The 21,717-nt window shown below is 35.4% G+C and overlaps 3 protein-coding genes across 3 annotated transcripts; all 3 read left to right on the top strand.

The window, feature by feature from the left end:
- Positions 1-540: 540 nt before the first annotated feature.
- Positions 541-14,694, top strand: LOC121217253 (disease resistance protein At4g27190). The gene is made up of 5 exons (XM_041092779.1): positions 541-2,118; positions 7,675-8,119; positions 8,223-8,236; positions 10,419-10,546; positions 14,481-14,694. The coding sequence occupies exons 1-5, from the start codon at positions 541-543 to the stop codon at positions 14,692-14,694; spliced, it is 2,379 nt and encodes a 792-aa protein (XP_040948713.1).
- Positions 14,695-14,719: 25 nt separating this feature from the next.
- Positions 14,720-15,352, top strand: LOC107902265 (disease resistance protein RFL1-like). Its single transcript, XM_016828480.1, has one exon. The coding sequence runs from the start codon at positions 14,720-14,722 to the stop codon at positions 15,350-15,352; it is 633 nt and encodes a 210-aa protein (XP_016683969.1).
- A 93-nt stretch (positions 15,353-15,445) lies between these two features.
- On the top strand, positions 15,446-21,264 carry LOC107902266 (disease resistance protein At4g27190). The gene is made up of 3 exons (XM_041092778.1): positions 15,446-16,197; positions 18,098-21,075; positions 21,164-21,264. Exons 1-3 carry the CDS (start codon positions 15,446-15,448, stop codon positions 21,262-21,264), a joined length of 3,831 nt encoding a protein of 1,276 aa, XP_040948712.1.
- The last annotated feature ends 453 nt before the right edge of the window (positions 21,265-21,717 follow it).

Below are 21,717 nucleotides of genomic sequence, written 5' to 3'. Positions count from 1 at the left end.
TGAAAAAACTCGAGAAATAAAGGAATTTCTTGATAAAGCTCCTAATGCCTCTGAAGCTCTTGCCATGGATGGTCCAAGTGGTGGGTTGCCACTGCCAACATCAGAACTAGTTGGGGAGGCAGCTGCCATAAAAGAGATTCGGGCATGTTTGATGCAAGAGGTGGTAAAAAAGATTGGGGTTTGGGGGATGGGCGGTGTGGGTAAAACCACGATCATGAAGCACATCCACAATGATCTTTTGAAAGAACAAAGATTCGAAACAGTAATCTGGGTTACCATATCAAAGGAGTTCAATGTAATGAAGGTACAAGATGATATTGCAAGTGCTTTGAAGTTGAAGGAAGATTTGGCCATAGAAGGAGACAAGCTCAGACGAGCTGCAATCTTGTCAGAAATGCTGAAGAAAGTAGGAAAGCATGTTCTAATCCTAGATGATGTGTGGGATGAAGTCTCTCTAGAAGAAGTTGGGATCCCTGAGCCGAGTACAGCAATGGCTGCAAGTTGGTGTTGACAACCCGTTCGGAGCATGTCTGTAAGTATATGGGTTGCACGGTGATAAAAGTGAAGCCCCTTTCAGAACAACAGGCATTGACACTATTCTTGAGTAAAGTTGGGCCTAACATAGTGCAAAATCAAACTATAATGCCTACTCTAAAGCTTGTTGTCAAGGAATGTGCGGGTCTACCTCTTACAATTGTCGTCGTAGCTGGTACATTGAAAGGAGAAGAGGACCCTCTTATTTGGAAAAACGCACTCAGGGAATTGAAAGAAAGAATAGAAAAAGTGGAAGGAGTGGAAGCTAAAGTGATAGAGCGTTTGAAATTTAGCTTCGATCACTTAAAGGACGAGAAAGTGAAATCTTGTTTCTTATATTGCGCATTATATCCCGAAGATTTTGAAATTGAAAAGGATAAACTAATTGGGTGCTGGATTGACGAGGGATTCATAGATGATATGGATACAAGACAAGAAAAGGAAGAAAAGGGCCATGTTATTTTGAAGAAGTTAGAAGAGAATTGCTTGTTGGAAAATATTACCAATGTACTTGGTCAACCTTGCATAAAGATGCATGATGCAGTGAGAGAGATGGCATTGTCGATCGCAAGAATGAATCCTCGATATATGATAAAAGCAGGTTTGCAATTAGAAGAGTTACCAGAAAAGGAGCAATGGAGTCCGGATATTGAGAAAGTGTCACTTATGTATAACTCCATATCAGAAATTTCCATAGATGTATTGCCCACAAAATGTCAACTGCTCACAACCTTGTTATTGCAGAACAACCCTATAAAGAATATCTCAATTTCTTTCTTCACAAACATGCCTTGTCTTAGTGTTCTCAATTTGTCTTTTACAAAGATCGAGAGTTTACCAAATTCCATCTCTGAACTAAAGAACCTCACAACATTGTTGCTTCGTGGCTGTTATCAAATAAGAGATCTGCCATGTCTTTCGATGCTTCAAGAATTGAAGAAGTTGGATCTTTGTGGGACTAAAATTGAGGAAGTCCTTGAAGGAATGGATATGCTGATAAAGCTAAGATATCTTGATCTTCAAGTGGGCACTCTGAAAGAGATACCCGCTGGACTTTTACCAAAACTCGTTCACCTTCAGCACTTGAGTTTTAATGTGGTCAATGAAAAAACAAGTCTAAAAGCAGAGGAGATGGAACCATTGAAGAAGTTGGAATGCTTCATCGGACGTTTCGAATACATCAGTGAATTCAATAAGTTCATCTCCTCAGTGCAAAAAAGTAAGAAAAATCTCATCAAGTACCATTTACATATGACCTCATCTATTATGCCTGCTGCAAGAGATAAAACAGTAACAATTGGGGGAGTCCAGAATTGGGAAGGTGATTTAATTATGCACCCAATTGAAATTCAACAGTTGAACATTGTAAAGTGCCACTATTTGAGAAACTTAGTCGATGATAATTCTTCCTTGAAAAATGCGATTGACTTGAGGATTTATGATTGTAAAGGGATAGAGTGTGTTGTTTCCCTGTCCGCTTTTGCCTCTTCTTCCGCTCATCCACTTCAGAGCCTCGAGATATTGGATCTTCGTGATCTGCCAAAGTTGAGTGCCCTTATTATGAAAGATGCAGGAATTGGTTCAGTAACAACATCAACATTGGCTTCGTCTACCACCTTTTTGTTGGGAAGAAACCGAACAACCGAAACAAAGCGAAAGCACAACCGGTGTTCTTTCTCTCTTTTTAACTCCTGTCAAAAATTATGGCAAGCACAATAGCACAAGATATGTTCTCTAGCAACCTTAATCAACCACAAATCAACTAATGCAACCACAACAAAAATAAATAGAGACACCGATATTTTTACGTGGAAAACCCCTCTAAATTAAGGGTAAAAACCACGGGACTTTAGAGTCCGATAAAGAGCTCCACTATCATCAAATGTTCAACTACAAGATCACAATATCAAGCCTACAACAAGCATTCAACTCCGACAAGGCTAACAACATGTAATCTTTAGCAAAAGAGAGAAAAATGAGAGAACATCACCAAAAAACGTAGCTGCTGAAAAATGGGTATTTCCGACGCTACAAGACTCGGATGAAAAATCCGACCGTACAAAGTCAAGAACACCTTATCACCTAGCTGCTGTCCAAAAATCAGCTCAATCGAACCACGGATGGACCTTCGATCGAAGAGTTGATCACTGCTGCACCAAGCTTGAAAAACTGATTTTTCTATTCTCTTTCTCTCTATTTTTTTTTAGCTCTCTGCAGAAATTTCTGCACACTCCCACGTTAATAAGCCAAAAAATTGGCTTTTGACAAAACCAAAAGAAAAGGAAGGCAAAACATTGTGGCAGAAAATATGGGTTTCCCACATAGTGGGACCCATACCCAACAAATCTCCCCTTCCAACTATGTGGGGAATGCCTCCATGCCGGAGGTCAAACAACATGCTTTAAACTTTCCTCTTGGTAAGGCCTTCGTCAACATATCAGCACCATTATCATTAGTGTGTATCTTATCAAGCTCTAACAGCTTAGTTTCAAGAACATCTCGTATCCAATGGTACCTCACATCAATATGCTTAGATCTAGCATGAAAAGTTGAGTTCTTACCAAGATGAATAGCACTCTGGCTATCACAGTACATGACATACTTCTCCTGAGTAAAACCAAGCTCATGCACAAACTTCTTCATCCAAAGCATCTCCTTACATGCTTCGGTTGCTGCAATGAACTCTGATTCGGTAGTGGACAATGCAACATACTTTTGCAGTCTCGATTGCCATGCCACAGCTCCCCCTGCATAAGTGATTAAGTAACCTGAAGTAGATCTCCTCGAGTCAATGTCTCCGGCCATGTCTGAATCTGTATACCCAACAAGAACAGGTTTCTCATTGCCGAAACAAATTTTCATGTTGGAAGTGCCACGAAGATATCTCATAATCCACTTCACTGCATTCCAATGCTCTCTGCCTAGATTAGAAAGAAACCGACTAACTGTACCAACGGCATAAGCCAAGTCTGGTCTCGTGCAAACCATTGCGTACATCAAACTACCCACTGCTGAAGAGTAAGGAATTTTCTGCATCTCTTCCTTCTCCTTTTCTGTGGAAGGACTATGCTTAACACTCAATCTAAAGTGCATAGCAAAGGGAGTATTCACCGCTTTAGCTTTGTCCATACTAAACCTTTAAAGTACTTTCTCAATGTACCTCTCTTGTGATAACCATAATTTCTTGGCCTTTCTATCACGTGTCAGTCTTATGCCAAGAATTTGCTTTGCTGGCCCCAAATCCTTCATTGCAAAGGATTTACTCAACTCTTGTTTCAACTTCTCAATTCTAGAAGCATTCTGACCAACAATAAGCATATCATCAACATAGAGCAAAACAATAATAAAATCATCACCAGAGAATCTCTTAACAAACACACAATGATCAGAAGTAGTCTTCTTGTAGCCTTGCTCCCCCATAACAGACTCAAACTTCTTGTACCATTGCCTTGGAGCTTGCTTCAAACCATACAAGCTCTTCTTCAATCTGCACACATAGTCCTCTTTCCCTTGTGCAACAAAACCCTCTGGCTGCTCCATGTAAAGCTCTTCTTCCAAGTCACCATGAAGAAAAGCAGTTTTCACATCCATTTGTTCAACCTCTAGGTCATAACAAGCTACCAAACTCAGTATAGTTCTGATAGAGGACATCTTTACAACCGGAGAAAATATTTCTTCAAAATCAACCCCTTTTTTCTGAGTATAACCCTTGACGACCAATCTAGCTTTGTATCGTGGAGATGAAGACTTCTCTTCTTGCTTCAACCTGTAAACCCACCGATTATTCAAAGCTCTTTTGCCCTTAGGCAGTTTCACCAATTCAAAAGCATGGTTCTCATGCAAGGATTGAAGTTCGTCTTTCATCGCTTCAACCCACTGATCTTTGCATTCACTCTCCATAGCCTCTTCATAACATTCAGGTTCTCCCCCGTCAGTCAAAAGAACATATTCATCAGGAGAATACCTGACAGAAGATCGTCGATCTCTAGAAGACCTTCGAAGTGGAACTGCTGGTGGAGCTATAGGTGCTTGTTGTTGATCATTCACAACATCATCCATGGGAGTATCAAAGTCACCTATAGTCTGATGGTTACCACTAACATCACCATGCACATCATCCTGGATAGGATCTGGTGAAGAGTCTAGGGGAACCGGATTCACATCGATCAAGTCACCACTACCTTGTGAATCCACTTTCTCCGTCTTATCAATGTCATCAATGGTCTGATCCTCAATGAAGACAACATCTCTGTTTCTCACGAGTTTCTTCTGAACTGGATCATAGAGTCTATAACCAAACTCACCATCTAGACCATAACCAATAAAAATGCATTGTCGAGCCTTGGCATCCAACTTGGATCTTTCATCCTTTGGAACATGAACAAATGCTTTACAACCGAACACACGTAGGTGATCATATGACACGTCTTTACCAAACCAAACTCTATCTGGCACATCACCTTTCAAAGGAACACTAGGAGACAGATTTATCACATGTGTCACTGTATTCAAAGCTTCAGCCCAAAATGATCTTGGTAACTTTGCATCTGACAACAAACATCTGACTCTCTCAATCAATGTTCGGTTCATTCTTTCAGCTAACCTATTTAACTGTGGAGTCTTTGGTGGTGTTCTCTGATGTCTGATTCCCTGTCACAGACAATACTCATGAAACGACCCTGTGTACTCGCCACCATTATCAGTACGAATGCACTTCAACTTTTTCCCAGTTTCCCTTTCAACTGATGCTTGAAACTGTTTAAACACCTCAAAGACTTGATTTTTAGACTTCAAAGTGTAAACCCATAGCTTTCTTGAACAATCATCAATGAAAGTCACAAAGTAAAGTGCACCACCATGTGATCTTACTTTTATCGGACCACAAACATCTGAATGGACCAACTCTAGCAACTCTGATTTCCTATGAGGAGGATGGCTTCTAAATGAAACTCTTTTCTGCTTTCCTGCTAGACAATGAGCACAATTCTTCAGTGTAGCATTCTTTAAACCCGAAAGTTGATTCTTCTTCGCTAAACAGCTAAGCCCCTTCTCACTCATGTGACTGAGTCGTTTATGCCACAACTCAATTGAGCTGTCATTCAGTGTCACATTCACCATCTCTCGAGAAGTCAAAGCTTGCATCAAGTACAAATTTGAGCTCTTCTTTCCTCGAGCCACAACTAAGGAGCCTTTAGTCAGCTTCCACTGCCCTTCACTGAAGGTGTGACAAAATCCCTCATCATCAAGTTTTTCTGTAGAAATCAAATTCAAACGGACATCCGGTGCATGTCTGACATCCTTGAGAGTTAAATTTGTTCCATTGTTACTTACCAAGCTAACATCTCCCATACCAATAACCGAAACCAAACCATCATTACCCATCTTCAATACCCCAAAATCACCAGGAGTATAAGATGTGAAGAATTCCTTCCTCGACGTGACATGAAGTGATGCACCAGTATCAATCACCCAACTAGTCTCGTCGCATGCTAGGTTGACCAAATTCTCATCACAAATAACTAACAAATCTTCACGAGTAACAGTAGCAACACGCTCGGATTTTTCATCGTCATTCCGGTCGTGTTTATCACCACCACCTTTGTTCTCTTTCTTCCACTTGAAGCAATATTTCTTGATATGACCTTTCTTACCACAATGATGACACTCAAGATTCTTGTATCTCGATCTTGACTTGCTTCGGCTTTTATCTCTACCCTTTCCATCTTTGTCTCTATTTCTTCCCCTGTTCTCGATAACCAACACCTCGGACTGTGATGTAGAACCCTGAGATCTTCTTCTAACCTCTTCATTCAACACACCACTCTTAGCCAAATCCAAAGTAATAATACCCTGTGGGCAGAATTAATGAGTGAGACTCGAAAGGTCTCCCAAGAGTCTGGTAGAGTAGCAAGCAACCAAAGTCCTAAAATCTCGTCATCAAATTTGACACCCATACCAAGCAACTGATTCATCATACTCTGAAATTCACTAACATGGTCAGCTATAGACATTCCTTCTTTATATTTCAGCGCCATCATTTTCTTCAGCAAAAATAACTTGTTATTGCCCGACCTCGAAGCATACAAGCTTTCAAGCTTCTCCCACAATGTTCGAGCATGTGTTTCCTGATCAATGTGATTGTAAACATTTTCTTCAACAAATTGCCGAATAAAGCCACACACTTGTTGATGCTCAAATTCCCATTCTTCATCACTTTTCGAATCGGGTTTTTGAGTAGTAAAGACCGGAAGATGCAAAGCCTTCACAAACAACAAGTCTTTCATTTTATTCCGCCAAAGTTGATAATTTGTGCCATTCAACATAATCATCTTGCTCGTATTAATTTCCATAATTATCTGACACAATAACCTAGCTCTGGTACCAGTTTGTTGGGAAGAAACCGAACAACCGAAACAAAGCGAAAGCACAACCGGTGTTCTTTCTCTCCTTATAACTCCTGTCAAAAATTATGGCAAGCACAATAGCACAAGATATGTTCTCTAGCAACCTTAATCAACCACAAATCAACTAATGCAACCACAACAAAAATAAATAGAGACACCGATATTTTTACGTGGAAAACCCCTCAAAATTAAGGGTAAAAACCACGGGACTTTAGAGTCCGATAAAGAGCTCCACTATCATCAAATGTTCAACTACAAGATCACAATATCAAGCCTACAACAAGCATTCAACTCCGACAAGGCTAACAACATGTAATCTTTAGCAAAAGAGAGAAAAATGAGAGAACATCACCAAAAAACATTGCTGCTGAAAAATGGGTATTTCCGACGCTACAAGACTCGGATGAAAAATCCGACCGTACAAAGTCAAGAACACCTTATCACCTAGCTGCTGTCCAAAAATCAGCTCAATCGAACCACGGATGGACCTTCGATCGAAGAGTTGATCACTGCTGCACCAAGCTTGAAAAACTGATTTTTCTATTCTCTTTCTCTCTATTTTTTTTTAGCTCTCTACAGAAATTTCTGCCCACTCCCACGTTAATAAGCCAAAAAATTGGCTTTTGACAAAACCAAAAGAAAAGGAAGGCAAAACATTGTGGCAGAAAATATGGGTTTCCCACATAGTGGGACCCATACCCAACACTTTTCCCATCTTAAGGAAATTGATGTACAGAGATGCTCAAGTATGAAGACGTTGCTTCCACATTGGTTGCTTCCAAACCTCCAAAACCTGGAACAAATTTGGGTGTCAGAATGTGATGAGATAGTAGAAATATTGGGACCAGCAACATTAGAAGTTGAAGAAAAAAGGGGTGATGCATTAATCCAATTCCATCTTCCCAAATTGAGAGTGTTGGCATTCCGGAAATTACCAAATTTGAAGAGCATTTGTAGCAAAAGTGGAGTGATGATTTGTGATTCTCTCAAGTTAATCGCTGTTATTAGATGTGATAAACTGAAGAGAATTCCTCCATTTGTTCCCCTTGCTGGCAATGGGCAGCCATTTGCATATGCTCCACCTTCTCTTACCATCACGTCAAACACAGAATGGTGGGAATCGTTGGAGTGGGATGACCATCCAAACTTTAAAAATGTTCTTCGCTTCGACCTGATAAAAGGTATGTGTATGTACCGTGTATGGTATACTTTATTTTTTCATATTGATAAATCTAATTTCTCAATATGAATAAAATTGGAAGTATAATTGTGATGATGTTGAAGAGAAAGATGAAAGTGTAGGTGGGAAAGAAGGATAGTGCAAAAGAGAGGAGAAAAGGAATGATGGAAGGAAGAGGTTAAGAGGCAAAGGTAAATAAGAAATCAAACTGCCTCCACTTTTTAAACATTTTCCCTCTCTTATCATTCCTTCTATTTTCTTTTTCTTCTCTTAAAATTAACTTTATTTCTTTTAAAATATATATGTAATTCCCAAAATAACCTTCTATATATTTCATATTTACAATTAAAACATTTAAGTTATAAACTTATTTTGATATGATATCGAATCAAATATTATTATGGTCTTTTATTACATTCAACACTAGTCTATTATTTCGTAAATTTATATACGCTTCCACTTTTAAAGTAAATAATATGGAATAGAAGTTGACTACAGACCTCACCATATCTCGAGTCGGTCCAACTCGAATTTAATTTAAATAATATAAAATTATAAATTAACTATTTATAATTATAGAACTTGTAGTACAATTATATTTTAGTTTATAAAATAGGGATTGTAATCAATAAATTATTTTTATGCTATAGTCATTACTATTATATCATATTTACACAAAGTTGCCTATTTTATATATTTGAATTTGATGACCCAAATATTAAAATTATATATTTAGACATCAATACTAATGATTAGCCACCCAATAGTTAGTGACTAAGATGACATGGCAATACCAAACACTTGTCAATAACTTGTGAAATTGCCATGTCATCTTATACATTACATAGCATTGTACATTTTTATTATTTTTAAATTAAAAAAAAGATAAACTATAATTTTAACCATTAAGTTTTCAAGAAGTTATATTTTAGTTATCAAACTTTGAAATTCAAATTTTAGTTTAGCAGTCTTTTAGATTTCTCAACTTTTCATATTTAGGCACCTTTAGGCCCCTCCGTGAACCATTCAATGGCTCTTCTTGGAGGTGAAACATATCTCCAAAAATTGATAGTTGGGTCTTTCAGTGAACCGTTCTACGACTTTCCACGAAGGTGAGACATATCTCCAAAAATTAGCAGTCAAGGCCCTTCATGAACTGTCCAACAGCTCTCCATAGAGGTGAGGCATAACACCAAAAATTGACAATCAAGCCCCCCATAAACCGTTTAATCACTCTCCATAGAGATGAAGCATATCTCCAAAAAACGACAGTAGGGCCCCTTTGTGAACCATTTAGTAGCTCTCTACAAAAGTGAGACATATGTATCTCCAAAAATATAACTCTAGATCATTCAATCAACAACTATACAACTCGTGATAATATGCATTATATATTCCTCGATTGTTGGGCCAATAGACACACTACTCACTAAATCACAAAGTGAAATTTATACAAGTCAACTATGAATAAAAACACTATCGCCTTAAAAAAGTTAAAAAGGCATGAATTTCAAAAATCTCATTAGTCATTGTATATTGTCAAGTCAATGACTACCATCCATCAAACTACAAAGTAAAGTTCATATAAGCCAGACGAAAGCACTATCCATCAATATACCAATAAAAAAAATTTTAAGTCAAGACTTGGATTCAGTTCAGTAGTACAATCCACGGTATGACTCATAAAGGCATTTATCCACAGTAAAGGCACCCTTCCAGCAAGGGTTCATTTCCAATTCACTAAAGATCATTTATCGAACAGTAGCTCGCTTTATTACATTAGCGTAGTCTTAAATAGTTTCTATTGCCTCTGAGATTAGCTTGATTTCAAACGATTGCTTTACCTTCAACGTTATAATAATTTAAACACTAATGAACAATTGCAGTGCCCCAACACAATTCTAAATATTTGTAAATTACCACAATTTTTATAAGAAAAATACAACCAAATAGTTCTCGTCCACGACACATGTAAGATCTGATTTTACCTCAGATTTTTGAAAAACAGAGAATGATTTAAACTAAATGAAAAAAAAAAAACTGGAGATAATGATTTTTTTTATTTAAGATGAGAGGAAGTAATTATCCGACAACTTAACAACACTAATAGTTAATTAAGAATTTAGGTATAGGTATAGGTAGTTGACTGCTAGGATTTATTAAATTAATGTTATCTTACATCTGTTTCTTTTTGGATTAAATCCTAAACTGCATAAAGAAAAAACGTGAGACAAATTAATGTTAGCTTGTGGTCCTTCGACTTTTTCCACTTCCATCTTACTCTGATTTCAACATTTCAGTACCACTCTCCATTATCTATATCTCCTTCTCCTGCAATGGAAGCTGCAGGTTTCAGAGCTGCCATAAATAAGGATTTCATAGCTCAAGAACTTGACAATGACAGGGAAGATGACCAAGAAGAAGAAGGGTTGCTATGGGAAGGTAGGGTTCAGTGATGGCTTGTCACAGCCTTCTTCTCAAGTCGAAAAATCCAAGCTCAGTTTATCGGATGCATTTGCCCGCAATCGAAAGGGAGTCATTGCAGACATAATCAGCTTATGTTACCAATCTTAAGAACCAAAACATCAACTTACTATACTATGATGAAGGATTTTATAACGACGTCAGGTATCGGAATTAAAATTCAATTATCCAAGGGAATCTAAGGGATAACATCTGAAGGAAATTCAGATTGTTCAAGAACAAATTTGAAATTTCATGGCAGATTAGGTATCCAATCAGCTGAACCGCTAAAGTGATTGAAAGAATATTTTGCGCATTACATACGACTTTACAATGGAATTCTCTTTTTTTCTTTCATCGAAAAAAGAAAAAGAGAAAATATAGAGAGCGTCTATTAGACCCAGATCACTAAATAATTCAATTACTACCCTTCTTTTTTTATTCGGACAAGTTCAAAAATACTATGATGGCTCCGTTGCTTTATATATTTATTTCGTCTATGATTCAACAATCCCAAAATTTCTTTTTATTTTTTTGAAAAAAGAAAGAAAGAAAGAAATAGTCTTTTTTTTTATACTCTTTTATTTATAACATAAATATTGTTAATAGCCTTTGGTGTGAGAAGAAAAAAAAAGGTTTGTGACGCTGAGATGAGCCCACGACAGCTAAGATAAAATTGGAAATGCCCTTTCTCTCATACTACTCTTTTGATACATAATTTATTATTTTGAAAAAAAATAAAAATTTCATATCGAACTCGAAGTGCCAAGATATTATTACTTACTATTTCATATTTTATATGTCAAAGGTATAAACTTATTTTTCCTTTTCATCACATAAAGAACTCATTGGCACTGAGTGTGAGGGAATGCTAGACGTTTGGTAATTTTTCCTCCGACCAACAGAAACAATCCCATTGAAGCAGCCAATCCCATGCACATTCTATGCACATCTGGTTGCACAAATTGCATAGTATCATAAATAGCTACTCTGGGTATTACCTATCCACCAGGAGAGTTTATAAACAAATATAGATCTTTGGTATCGTTCTCTATACTAAGATATACCATAAGACGCCAATATGTTGACTCGAGATCTCGCTATCAAACTCTAGGCCTAAAAAAAGTAATTTTTATCGATAAAGTTAGTTGATTAGGATAAAATTGTATCTCTTAGTAGCTGTACAGGCATCTTTTGATGCATACGATTCAATAAAAATTGTGAAAAAAAAAATCAAAGTGTAGATTCTAGCCATCCTTAGTTTTTTCTAGTGTGCCTTTTCTAACTTTTAATTTTTGATGAAGGGACTTTTTCTTACATTTTTTAAATAAACTGAAATTCAAAATGAAATTAAAGAAAGCTAAGTTTTGGCTCGTTTTCCTATAATCTATAATATAGAAAAAAATTCATATAGAAAAAAATTCGCTAAATTTATCGTACAAACTTTTCATTGATCTATTTTTTTCATTGGGATTCAATCCAAATCTCAATGTCATTTTCTTGTTCCTGGATGGGTTCCATCAATTTTTTATTCAATTTTTTTAGGTTTATGCTCTACTCCGAATAAAGATTCGCCAGATTTTGATTTGCGAATATAAGACAAATGACCCAATACCACATCTTTTTGCTATGATTTCATTTCCTTTTTTATTTTAATTTAATTCCTTTTTCTTTCATGTTTTCCACAAGATATTCAACGTATTTCTTATATTATTTGATTGATTAGTAGTATTATTTGATTGATTAGTAGTTTGAAATCATTCTTATTTCTATTTAGAACTTGTCATAAAAAAGATTTATGATTATGATATAGGTGTGGTAATCATAAATGTATTACCAATTGGATTTTTTTTTAAACGGAGCCTGGATGCTTCATTTTATCGGTTCAACCAAGCCAACCATAAATCATTCTAAATGAAAATATTAATCTGGATAGCCCAAAAAAATGAAATGAATCTCTAATTGCACTTCACACTGCAAATTACTTGAATACCACTCCCAACCCGAACAGTCTATATCCAAATTGTAAAATGGACAAGGACACTTTGTGATTTATAAAAAAAAAATTAAAAATTTTAGATAAATATAAAGTATAAAGACTTAATCAAGATTTATTTATGGAATAATGAACATGTTTAAATGTTTTATGATAACTAATTGTAGGAACAAAAACTTTTAAAATTATGGTATAATGATAAATTTAATATTTAACGTTTATATTTTTTTCAATTTGACTCTTATTCTTTTTTTTAAAAAAGCTAAATTTGGCATTCTTCCTTTTAAAAAGAGTCAATTTTGATTATTAACATTTCAAAAAGAGTCGAATTGTTATTTTTTAATGGAAATACTACCTAAAATGTTAAAATTTTAAACATGATAGCCCGTATAGCAATTCACGTGTACTTTATGCTATTTTTAAAAATTTTCATGAACCTTATATATATATTTTTTGAATTTTGAAATTTGAAATTTTTGTTTTTGTATATTTTTATAATTTTTAAATTATTTATTGATGTGACATTTGCTATGTCAACATGAAATACACATGTACTGTCATGCGGTTTGCCACACCACATTGTTAAAAATTAATATTTTAGTCAGCATTTTCATTAGGAAAAAATAAATTTGATTTTTTTTTGAAAGCTTAATGACAAATTTTAACTAAAAAAAAGAATAAAGGTCAAATTTACAAAAAATAAATAAATGTTAAGATTTAAATTTATAATCATGAAAAAAAGTATTAGAAATTTTTGAATAAATAAATGTTTACTTTTAAATACATATATGATGAACATGTCATAAGAAATCACCAAATATTTTAAATTGATGCCTTTAAAAGAAATAAAATCCATATAAAAAATATTTAACACGCTTATATATAAATAATATAAAATCACGAGTTTAGAAATTGTTTTTAATAGAGGAGAATATTTTTTTGTTTTTCATCATATTAAAAAAATATATTTAAAAATAAAAAATTGAATTAAAATAGAAGTCGTGATAATTACACATTTAAAAATAATTACAATTTTTAGTTAAAAAGTTGCGCTAATTTTAAAATAGAGTTATTACTTGAAACACTAAACATATAATATATAAAAAATATGATCATTACAATTATAATTATAATCAATAATTACAATTATTAGTTAAAAAACTTTAGACGTAAAAAAGTTTGTGCTAATTTTATTGATATAAAATAGAGTTATTATTGTGAGTAATGTTACTTTGCATTAATCACATAAAGTAAAGTTATATTATATGTTGAATATGATAAAAATAATTTAATTATAATTTGAACATTTTCTATTATAATAGTTGAATTAATATATGTTAAAAATAAAATATTTAAAAATGAACTGAATATTAAATACTTCAAATCATATTCAATTCATGTTACATTAGAATCTAATAAATTTAAAAATCTCCACCAAATGCTATATGAAATAATAAATAAATAAAGACAAATTATTTTCTAAATGTGAAGGCATGGCCTAATTTTAGACCCAAACCCAAGCCTATGAGCCAAAACCTAAAGTCCATCCCTTAATTGAACGGTAGGCAACCCATAAAAGCATTACCAATGAATTCATTATAATTATAAGTAATTATATTATATTAATTTGCAAATAAATATGAAAGCAGAAGACTACCCTTAAGTTGTTGTTGTTGTTGTTTTATTAAATGATTTTATAGATTTAAATTTTTTTATTAATTATTGATTCGGTAAACGATATATAATGGTGACCAGAGTTTCATCATGCTTCTGTCTGCCATTGCTTGAAAGTTGCATTCATGTTTCCTTTTCATGCTTACACTGACATATCTAAACTTCATAAAAAATCCAATACATTCACGGTTTTTATTATCTGCTACTGTTGTATATGATTGCTTTGCAGGGACATAGCAATGGAGTACGTAGAGCCTGTTCTTGGCATTGCAAATTGTCTCAGAACTCCTGTGTGTAAATACTTGCAATATCACAGAAAGCTGAATGATTATGTGAGAAACTTCAAGAGGATCACAGATGAATTGAATTGCAAAATGGAAGATATAGAGCTGCAATTGAAAGCAGAGCTTCGTCCTCCCGGGAAGATACCAAAAGGGGGTTGAAAATTGGTTGAAAGATGTGAAAGAGATGATTAGGGAAGCACAAGTTGTTGAAAACAAAGTCAGTAACGGGAGATATCTCTGTCTTGCTTGCTACGGGAAGCTGGTTGACGAAAAGACTCGAGAAATGAAGGAATTTCTTGATAAAGCTCCTAATGCCTCTGAAGGTCTTGCCATTGATGGTCCAAGTGGTGGGTTGCGACTGGAAACATCAGAACTAGTTGGTGAGAAAACTGTGAGAGATGAGATTTGGTTATGTTTGATGCAGGAGGTGGTGAGCAAGATTGGGGTTTGGGGAATGGGCGGTGTGGGTAAAACCACTATCATGAAGCACATCCACAATGATCTTTTGAAAGAACAAAGATTCGAAAGCGTAATCTGGGTTACTATATCAAAGGATTTTAATGTTATCAAGTTACAAGATGACATTGCAAGTGCCTTGAACTTGAAGGAAGATTTGGCCAAAGAAGGAAACAAGGTTAGACGAGCAGCAATCTTATCGGAAATGCTGAAGAGAGCTGGAAAACATGCTCTAATCCAAGATGATGTGTGGGATAAAGTCTCTCCAGAGGAAGTTGGGATCCCCGAGCCGAGTGGCCGCAATGGCTGCAAGTTGGTGCTGACAACCCATTCAGAGCATGTCCGTAAGTATATGGGTTGAAAGGTGATAAAAGTAAAGCCCCTTTCAGAAGAAGAGGCATTGATACTATTCTTGAATAAAGTTGGACCTAACATAGTTCAAAATCCAACTATAATGCCAACTTTGAAGCTTGTTGTCAACGAATGTGCGGGTCTACCTCTTCCAATTGTTGTGGTAGCTGGGACCATGAAAGGAGAAGATGACCCTCGCATTTGGAAAAATGCATTCAAGGGATTGAAAGAGAGAATAGCGAAAGTGGAAGAAGTGGAAGCTGAGGTAGTCGAGCATTTGAAATTTAGTTTTGATCACTTGAAAGATGGGAAAGTAAAATCTTGCTTCTTGTATTGTGCATTATATCCTGAAGATTTTGAAATTAGTAAGGATGAACTAATCGAGTGTTGGATTGATGAGAGATTCATAGATGAAATGGATAGAAGACAAGAAATGGAAGATAAGGGCCTTACTATTTTGAAAAAGTTGGAAGATAACTGCTTGTTGGAAAATGTCTCGAGTGCAAAAGTGAAAATGCATGATGCAGTGAGACGCATGGCATTGTCGATCACAAGTACAAATCCTCGATATATGATACAAGCAGGCTTGGAATTAGAAGAGTTACCAAAAAAGGAGCAATGGAGTCCGGATATTGAGAAAGTGTCGCTAATGCTTAACTCCATATTAGAAATTCCTATAGATGTGCTGCCCAAAAAATGTCAACTGCTCACAACCTTGTTATTGCAGCATAACCCTATAAAGAAGATCCCATATTCTTTCTTCAGAAAGATGCCTTACCTTTGTGTCAATTTGTCCTCTACGAATATCGAGAGTTTACCAAATTCCATCTCTGAACTAAGGAACCTCACGACATTGTTGCTTTAAATATTATTTAAAAACTAATGTATCATCCCTAACAAATCATACATCATTAACACATATTGGGGCATGGGAAAGCTTTTAAAAAATTGAACTCAAATAGTGCTCTACATGGTTCATCAAGGCATGACAAGTAAGTATTAGTTGAAACAATTCGTGCCATGATTGCCTGTACTTCTCTCATAATTTCTTTGTCACTCTGTACTCGTCACACACTGCAAAATCTCCTACGTTTCAAATTAACTGATGTGTCAAGTAAAACATTAAAGCAGAAGAGGATCAACTATTACCCTCACTATCTGTTTCAATGCTAAAATTCCACCTCTCCTCTCCAGCACCTCATGGTAGCCTTACTCATCATAACCAACACAACCCTTTCTTTTCCCAATACATTTCCAGAATGTACACTCTTATTATAAGAAAATATCCAAAAACATTTTACCAGAAGGCTGGGCTGGCGGGTTGGAAATGAAGGATTTTACACCTTCATCTTGGGGAAGCCCATATTTCTTCACTACTTTGACAAAACTCTCTTCTGGGTCGATTCTATAAAATGTTAAACAAAAACACAAAATTTTTTTAATTAAACCCTAAACGCTAATTAAGAAAACAAGAAACCCAGAAGTATTTATCCATTCATCTTTACCTATTCGCTGCATAACCTGAAAAATGATATCAACAAAATCACACAAAATTTCTCAACAAACCCAAAGAAGGGTAAAAGCAAAACAAAGGTTTATTTGGGAAGTCACATACCAAAACCTTCGCTTACGATTGTTGCTGAGTAATTATTTAAAAAAAAAACTAACTCGGTAGAATAACTTCTCAATAAACAAACATATGAAAGATTGAAAATTTTTTGAAAGAAAAGAAATATTGAAACAAAGGTAGATGGTAAATAAAAGCTCAAAAATAGAATTAGGGCCATTTTGACAAAACAAGCAAAAGTTAGTGATCAAATTTATCATTAAGCCTAATTATTATAATTATTATTATTTAATGCCAATTATAATGGGTGACAGCAAAGAAAAAAGTAAAAAAAAAGATGGATTTCTTACTCATATCCATGTAATGATGCTTTCCCATTAATTATTAATTATTTTCTCTATCTTCTTCTTCTTCACATACTTTCCCAGTAATTCCTATCACAATTTTGCTTATTTCTGTTTTCACCTTCTTCTTCACTCTTTTTAATTTCTTTTGATCTCCAACGTCTATCACTAATTTTCAAGCATCCAGTCAAGGTAGTTTTCTTTCATTTGCTTAATTCATGACTATACAATGTTTTTTTATTATCAGCTACTGTTATAGCAGCTAGCTTTGTAAGATAGTCAAGGTAATAAGATCTCAAGCAATGGTTTCCTCTAGTGATTATCAACAGTTTTGGATTTTAAGACAGGATGATCAGCAGACATAATCTACTATAGATACAAATTAATACGAAAAAAGCTATGCTTTGTTAGATAGTCAAGGTAATACGATCTGAAGCAATGATTTCCTCTACTGATTATCAATTTTAAGACAGGATGATCAGCAGACATAGTCTACTACAGATACAAATTAATACGAAAAGCGCTACCCAGAAGCAATATAATGTTGAAATCTCATGCTGTTGAACATTTTACCTCTTAATATTATGTAATGAACTCTTGCACACTTGAATCTAGCATGTTATATAGTTTGAGAGGTTGATTCTGGATATACAATGGTGACCAGAATTTCATCATGTTTCTGTCTGCCACCCATCCATAGCTCCATCTAATAAACGCCATTGCTTGGAACTTGCATTCATGTTTTCTTTTTCATGCTTACACTGACATATCAATACTTCATAAAATATCCAATTCATTCACAAATTTTCATTCTCTGCTACTGTTATATATGATTGCATTGCAGGGACATAGCAATGGAGTACGTAGAGCCTGTTGTCGGCATTGCAAATTGTCTCGGACCTCCTTTTTGTAAATATTTGCAATATCACAGAAAGCTGAACGATTATGTGAGAAACTTCAAGAGGATCACAGATGAATTGAATTGCAAAATGGAAGATATAGAGCTGCAACTGAAAGCAGAGCTTCTTCGTCCTCTGGGGAAGATACCGAAGAAGAGAGTTGAAAATTGGTTGAAAGATGTGAAAGAGATGATTACGGAAGCACAAGTTGTTGAAAACAAAGTCAGGAACGGGAGATATCTCTGCCGTGCTTGCAACGGGAAGCTGGTTGATGAAAAGACTCGAGAAATGAAGGGATTTCTTGATAAAGCTCCTAATGCCTCTGAAGGTCTTGCCATGGATGGTCCAAGTGCTGGGTTGCCACTAGAAACATCAGAACTAGTTGGACAGGAAGCTGTCAGAAAAGAGATTTGGGCATGTTTGATGCAGGAGGAGGTAAGCAAGATTGGGGTTTGGGGGATGGGCGGCGTGGGTAAATCGACCATCATGAAGCACATTCACAATGATCTTTTGAAAGAACAGCGATTTGAAAGGGTGGTTTGGGTTACTATATCAAAGGAGTTCAATATTGTGAAGTTACAAAATGATATTGCAAGTGCATTGAATGGAAAGATTCCCAAAGAGGCAAACAAGGTCAGACGAGCAGCAATCTTGTCCGAAATGCTGAAGAGAGCAGGAAAACATGTTCTAATCCTAGATGATGTGTGGAGTGAAGTCTTGTTGGAAGAAATTGGGATCCCTAAGCCAAGTAGCAGCAATGGGTACAAGTTGGTGTTGACAACCCGTGTGGAGCAAGTTTGTAAGTCTATGGGCTGTAAGGTGATAAAAGTGAAGCCCCTTTCAGAAGAAGAGGCATTGATACTATTCTTGAGTGAAGTTGGACCTAACATAGTGCAAAATCAAACTTTAATGCCAACTTTGAAGCTGGTTGTCAAGGAATGTGCAGGCCTGCCTCTTACAATTGTCGTCATATCTGGTACATTGAGAGGAGAAGATGACCCTCTTATTTGGAAAAACACACTCAGGGAATTGAAAGAGAGAATAGGGAAAGTGATAGAAGGGGAAGATAAAGTGATCGAGAGTATGAAAGTTAGCTTCAATCACTTAAAAGACGAGAAAATGAAGCATTGTTTCTTACATTGCGCATTATATCCTGAAGATTGTCAAATTTGGAAGAATGGGCTAATTGAGTGCTGGATTGATGAGGGATTCATAGATGATATGAGTACAAGACAAGAAATGAAAGATAAGGGTCATGTTATTTTGAAGAAATTAGAAGATAATTGCTTGTTGGAAAATGTCTCGAGTGTAACCGTGAAAATGCATGATGCAGTGAGAGACATGGCATTGTCGATCACAAGAATGAATCCTCGATATATGATACAAGCAGGTTTGCAATTAGAAGAGTTACCAGAAAAGGAGCAATGGAGTCCGGATATTGAGAGAGTGTCACTTATGTATAACTCCATATCAGAAATTTCCATAGATGTGCAGCCCACAAAATGTCAACTGCTCTCAACCTTGTTATTGCAGGGTAACCCTATAAAGAAGATCCCATATTCTTTCTTCACAAACATGCCCTGTCTTAGTGTTCTCAATTTGTCCTCTACGAAGATCAAAATTTTACCAAATTCCATCTCTGAACTAAAGAACCTCACAACATTGTTGCTTCGTGGTTGTTATGATTTAAGAGACCTGCCATGTCTTTCGATGCTTCAAGAATTGAAGAAGTTGGATCTTTCTGGGACTAAAATTGAGGAAGTCCCTGAAGGAATGGATATGCTGATAAAGCTAAGATATCTTGATCTTCAAGTGCGCACTCTGAAAGAGATACCCGCTGGACTTTTACCAAAACTCATTCACCTTCAGCACTTGGGTTTTGATAAACAAATTAGTCTAAAAGCAGAGGAGATGGAACCACTGAAGAAGTTGGAGTGCTTAACCGGACATTTCGAAGACATCAGTGAATTCAATAAGTTCATCTCCTCAATTCAACAAAGTAAGAAAAATCTCATCAAGTACTCTTTACAGGTGGGCTCATCTTTCATCAGGTCCTCTTTACAGCTGGGCCCATCTTTTATGCCTCCTACAAGAGATAAAACAGTAGCAATTGGAGGAGTCGACAATTGGGAAGGTGAGTTAATTATGTACCCAATTGAAATTCAAGAGTTGAATATTTTAAAGTGCGACTATTCGAGAAACTTAGTCGATGATAATTCTTCCTTCAAAAATGCGATTGACTTGAGGGTTTGTAGTATTTGGGGGTGTGAAGAGATAGAGTGTGTTGCTTCCCCGTCCTCTTTTGTCTCTTCTTCCACTCATCCATTTCAGAGCCTCGAGGTGTTAGATCTTGGAGATCTGCCAAAGTTGAGTGCCCTTATTATAAAAGATGCAGGAATTGGTTCAGCAACAACATCAACAGTGGCTCCGTCTGCCAGCTTTTCCCATCTTAAGGAAATTACGATATACAGCTGCTCAAGTATGAAGATGTTGCTTCCACATTGGTTGCTTCCAAACCTCCAAAACCTGGAAGAAATGTCAGTGGATCATTGTGATGAGTTAGTAGAAATATTGGGAGCAGAAACATCAGAAGTTGAAGAAAAAGTGAGTGATGCATTAATCAAATTCCATCTTCCCAAATTGAGAAAATTGTCGATCAGTGTATTACCAAATTTGAAGAGCATTTGCAGCAAAAGCGGAGTGATGGTTTGTGATTCTCTCCAACTTATCCATATTATTAGATGTGATAAACTGAAGAGAATTCCTCCATTTGTTCCCCTTGTTGGCAATGGGCAGCCATTTGCATATGCTCCACCTTCTCTTACCATCAGGTCATGGAAAGAATGGTGGGAATCGTTGGAGTGGGATGACCATCCAAACTATAAAAATGTTCTTCGCTTTAATCCCCCGTCGAGGATAAGAGGTATGAACCATTTATGGTTTTTTTTTTTTGATAAATCTAATTTCTCCATATTAATAAAATTTGATGTATATTTGTGATGATGTTGAAGAGAAAGATGGAGTGATGGAAGTAGGGTTGTTGGAAAGAAGTAGGGGGGAGGATAGTGCAAAAGAGAGGAGAAAAGGAATGATGGAAGAGCATGGAGGCTGAGAGGCAAAGGTAAATAAGAAATCAAACTTTCACTTTTTAAATATTTTCCCTCTCTTACCGTTCCTCCTATTCTCTCTCTTCTCTAATATATATATACACTTCCCAAAATAACCTTCTAAATTTTCATATTTATAATTAAAACATTTAAGTTATAAACTTATTTTGATATTATTATGACCTTTTATCACATTTAACACTAATCTATTATTTCGTAAATTTTAATAAATTTCAAATTTTATATAATAATATATAATCGCTTCAAATTTTAAAGTAAAAATATTTATAAATTTATATTTAAATATAAAAATATTAATATAAAATTATTTTATTATTTTTGAATAGGAAAATGAGTTATTTTTTGGATTGACCGAGCTAGGCCAAAAATGGGTCTAGATTTAGAAAAAATGTAGATTGTTTTTAAGAGTATATCAAGAGTTTAATAATTAAAAATTT

Source organism: Gossypium hirsutum, chromosome D05 (assembly GCF_007990345.1).
Source record: "Gossypium hirsutum isolate 1008001.06 chromosome D05, Gossypium_hirsutum_v2.1, whole genome shotgun sequence".
Taxonomy (NCBI): domain Eukaryota; kingdom Viridiplantae; phylum Streptophyta; class Magnoliopsida; order Malvales; family Malvaceae; genus Gossypium; species Gossypium hirsutum.
The sequence above is the reverse complement of the archived record's forward strand: the minus strand, read 5'-3'. Positions and strand labels throughout refer to the sequence as shown.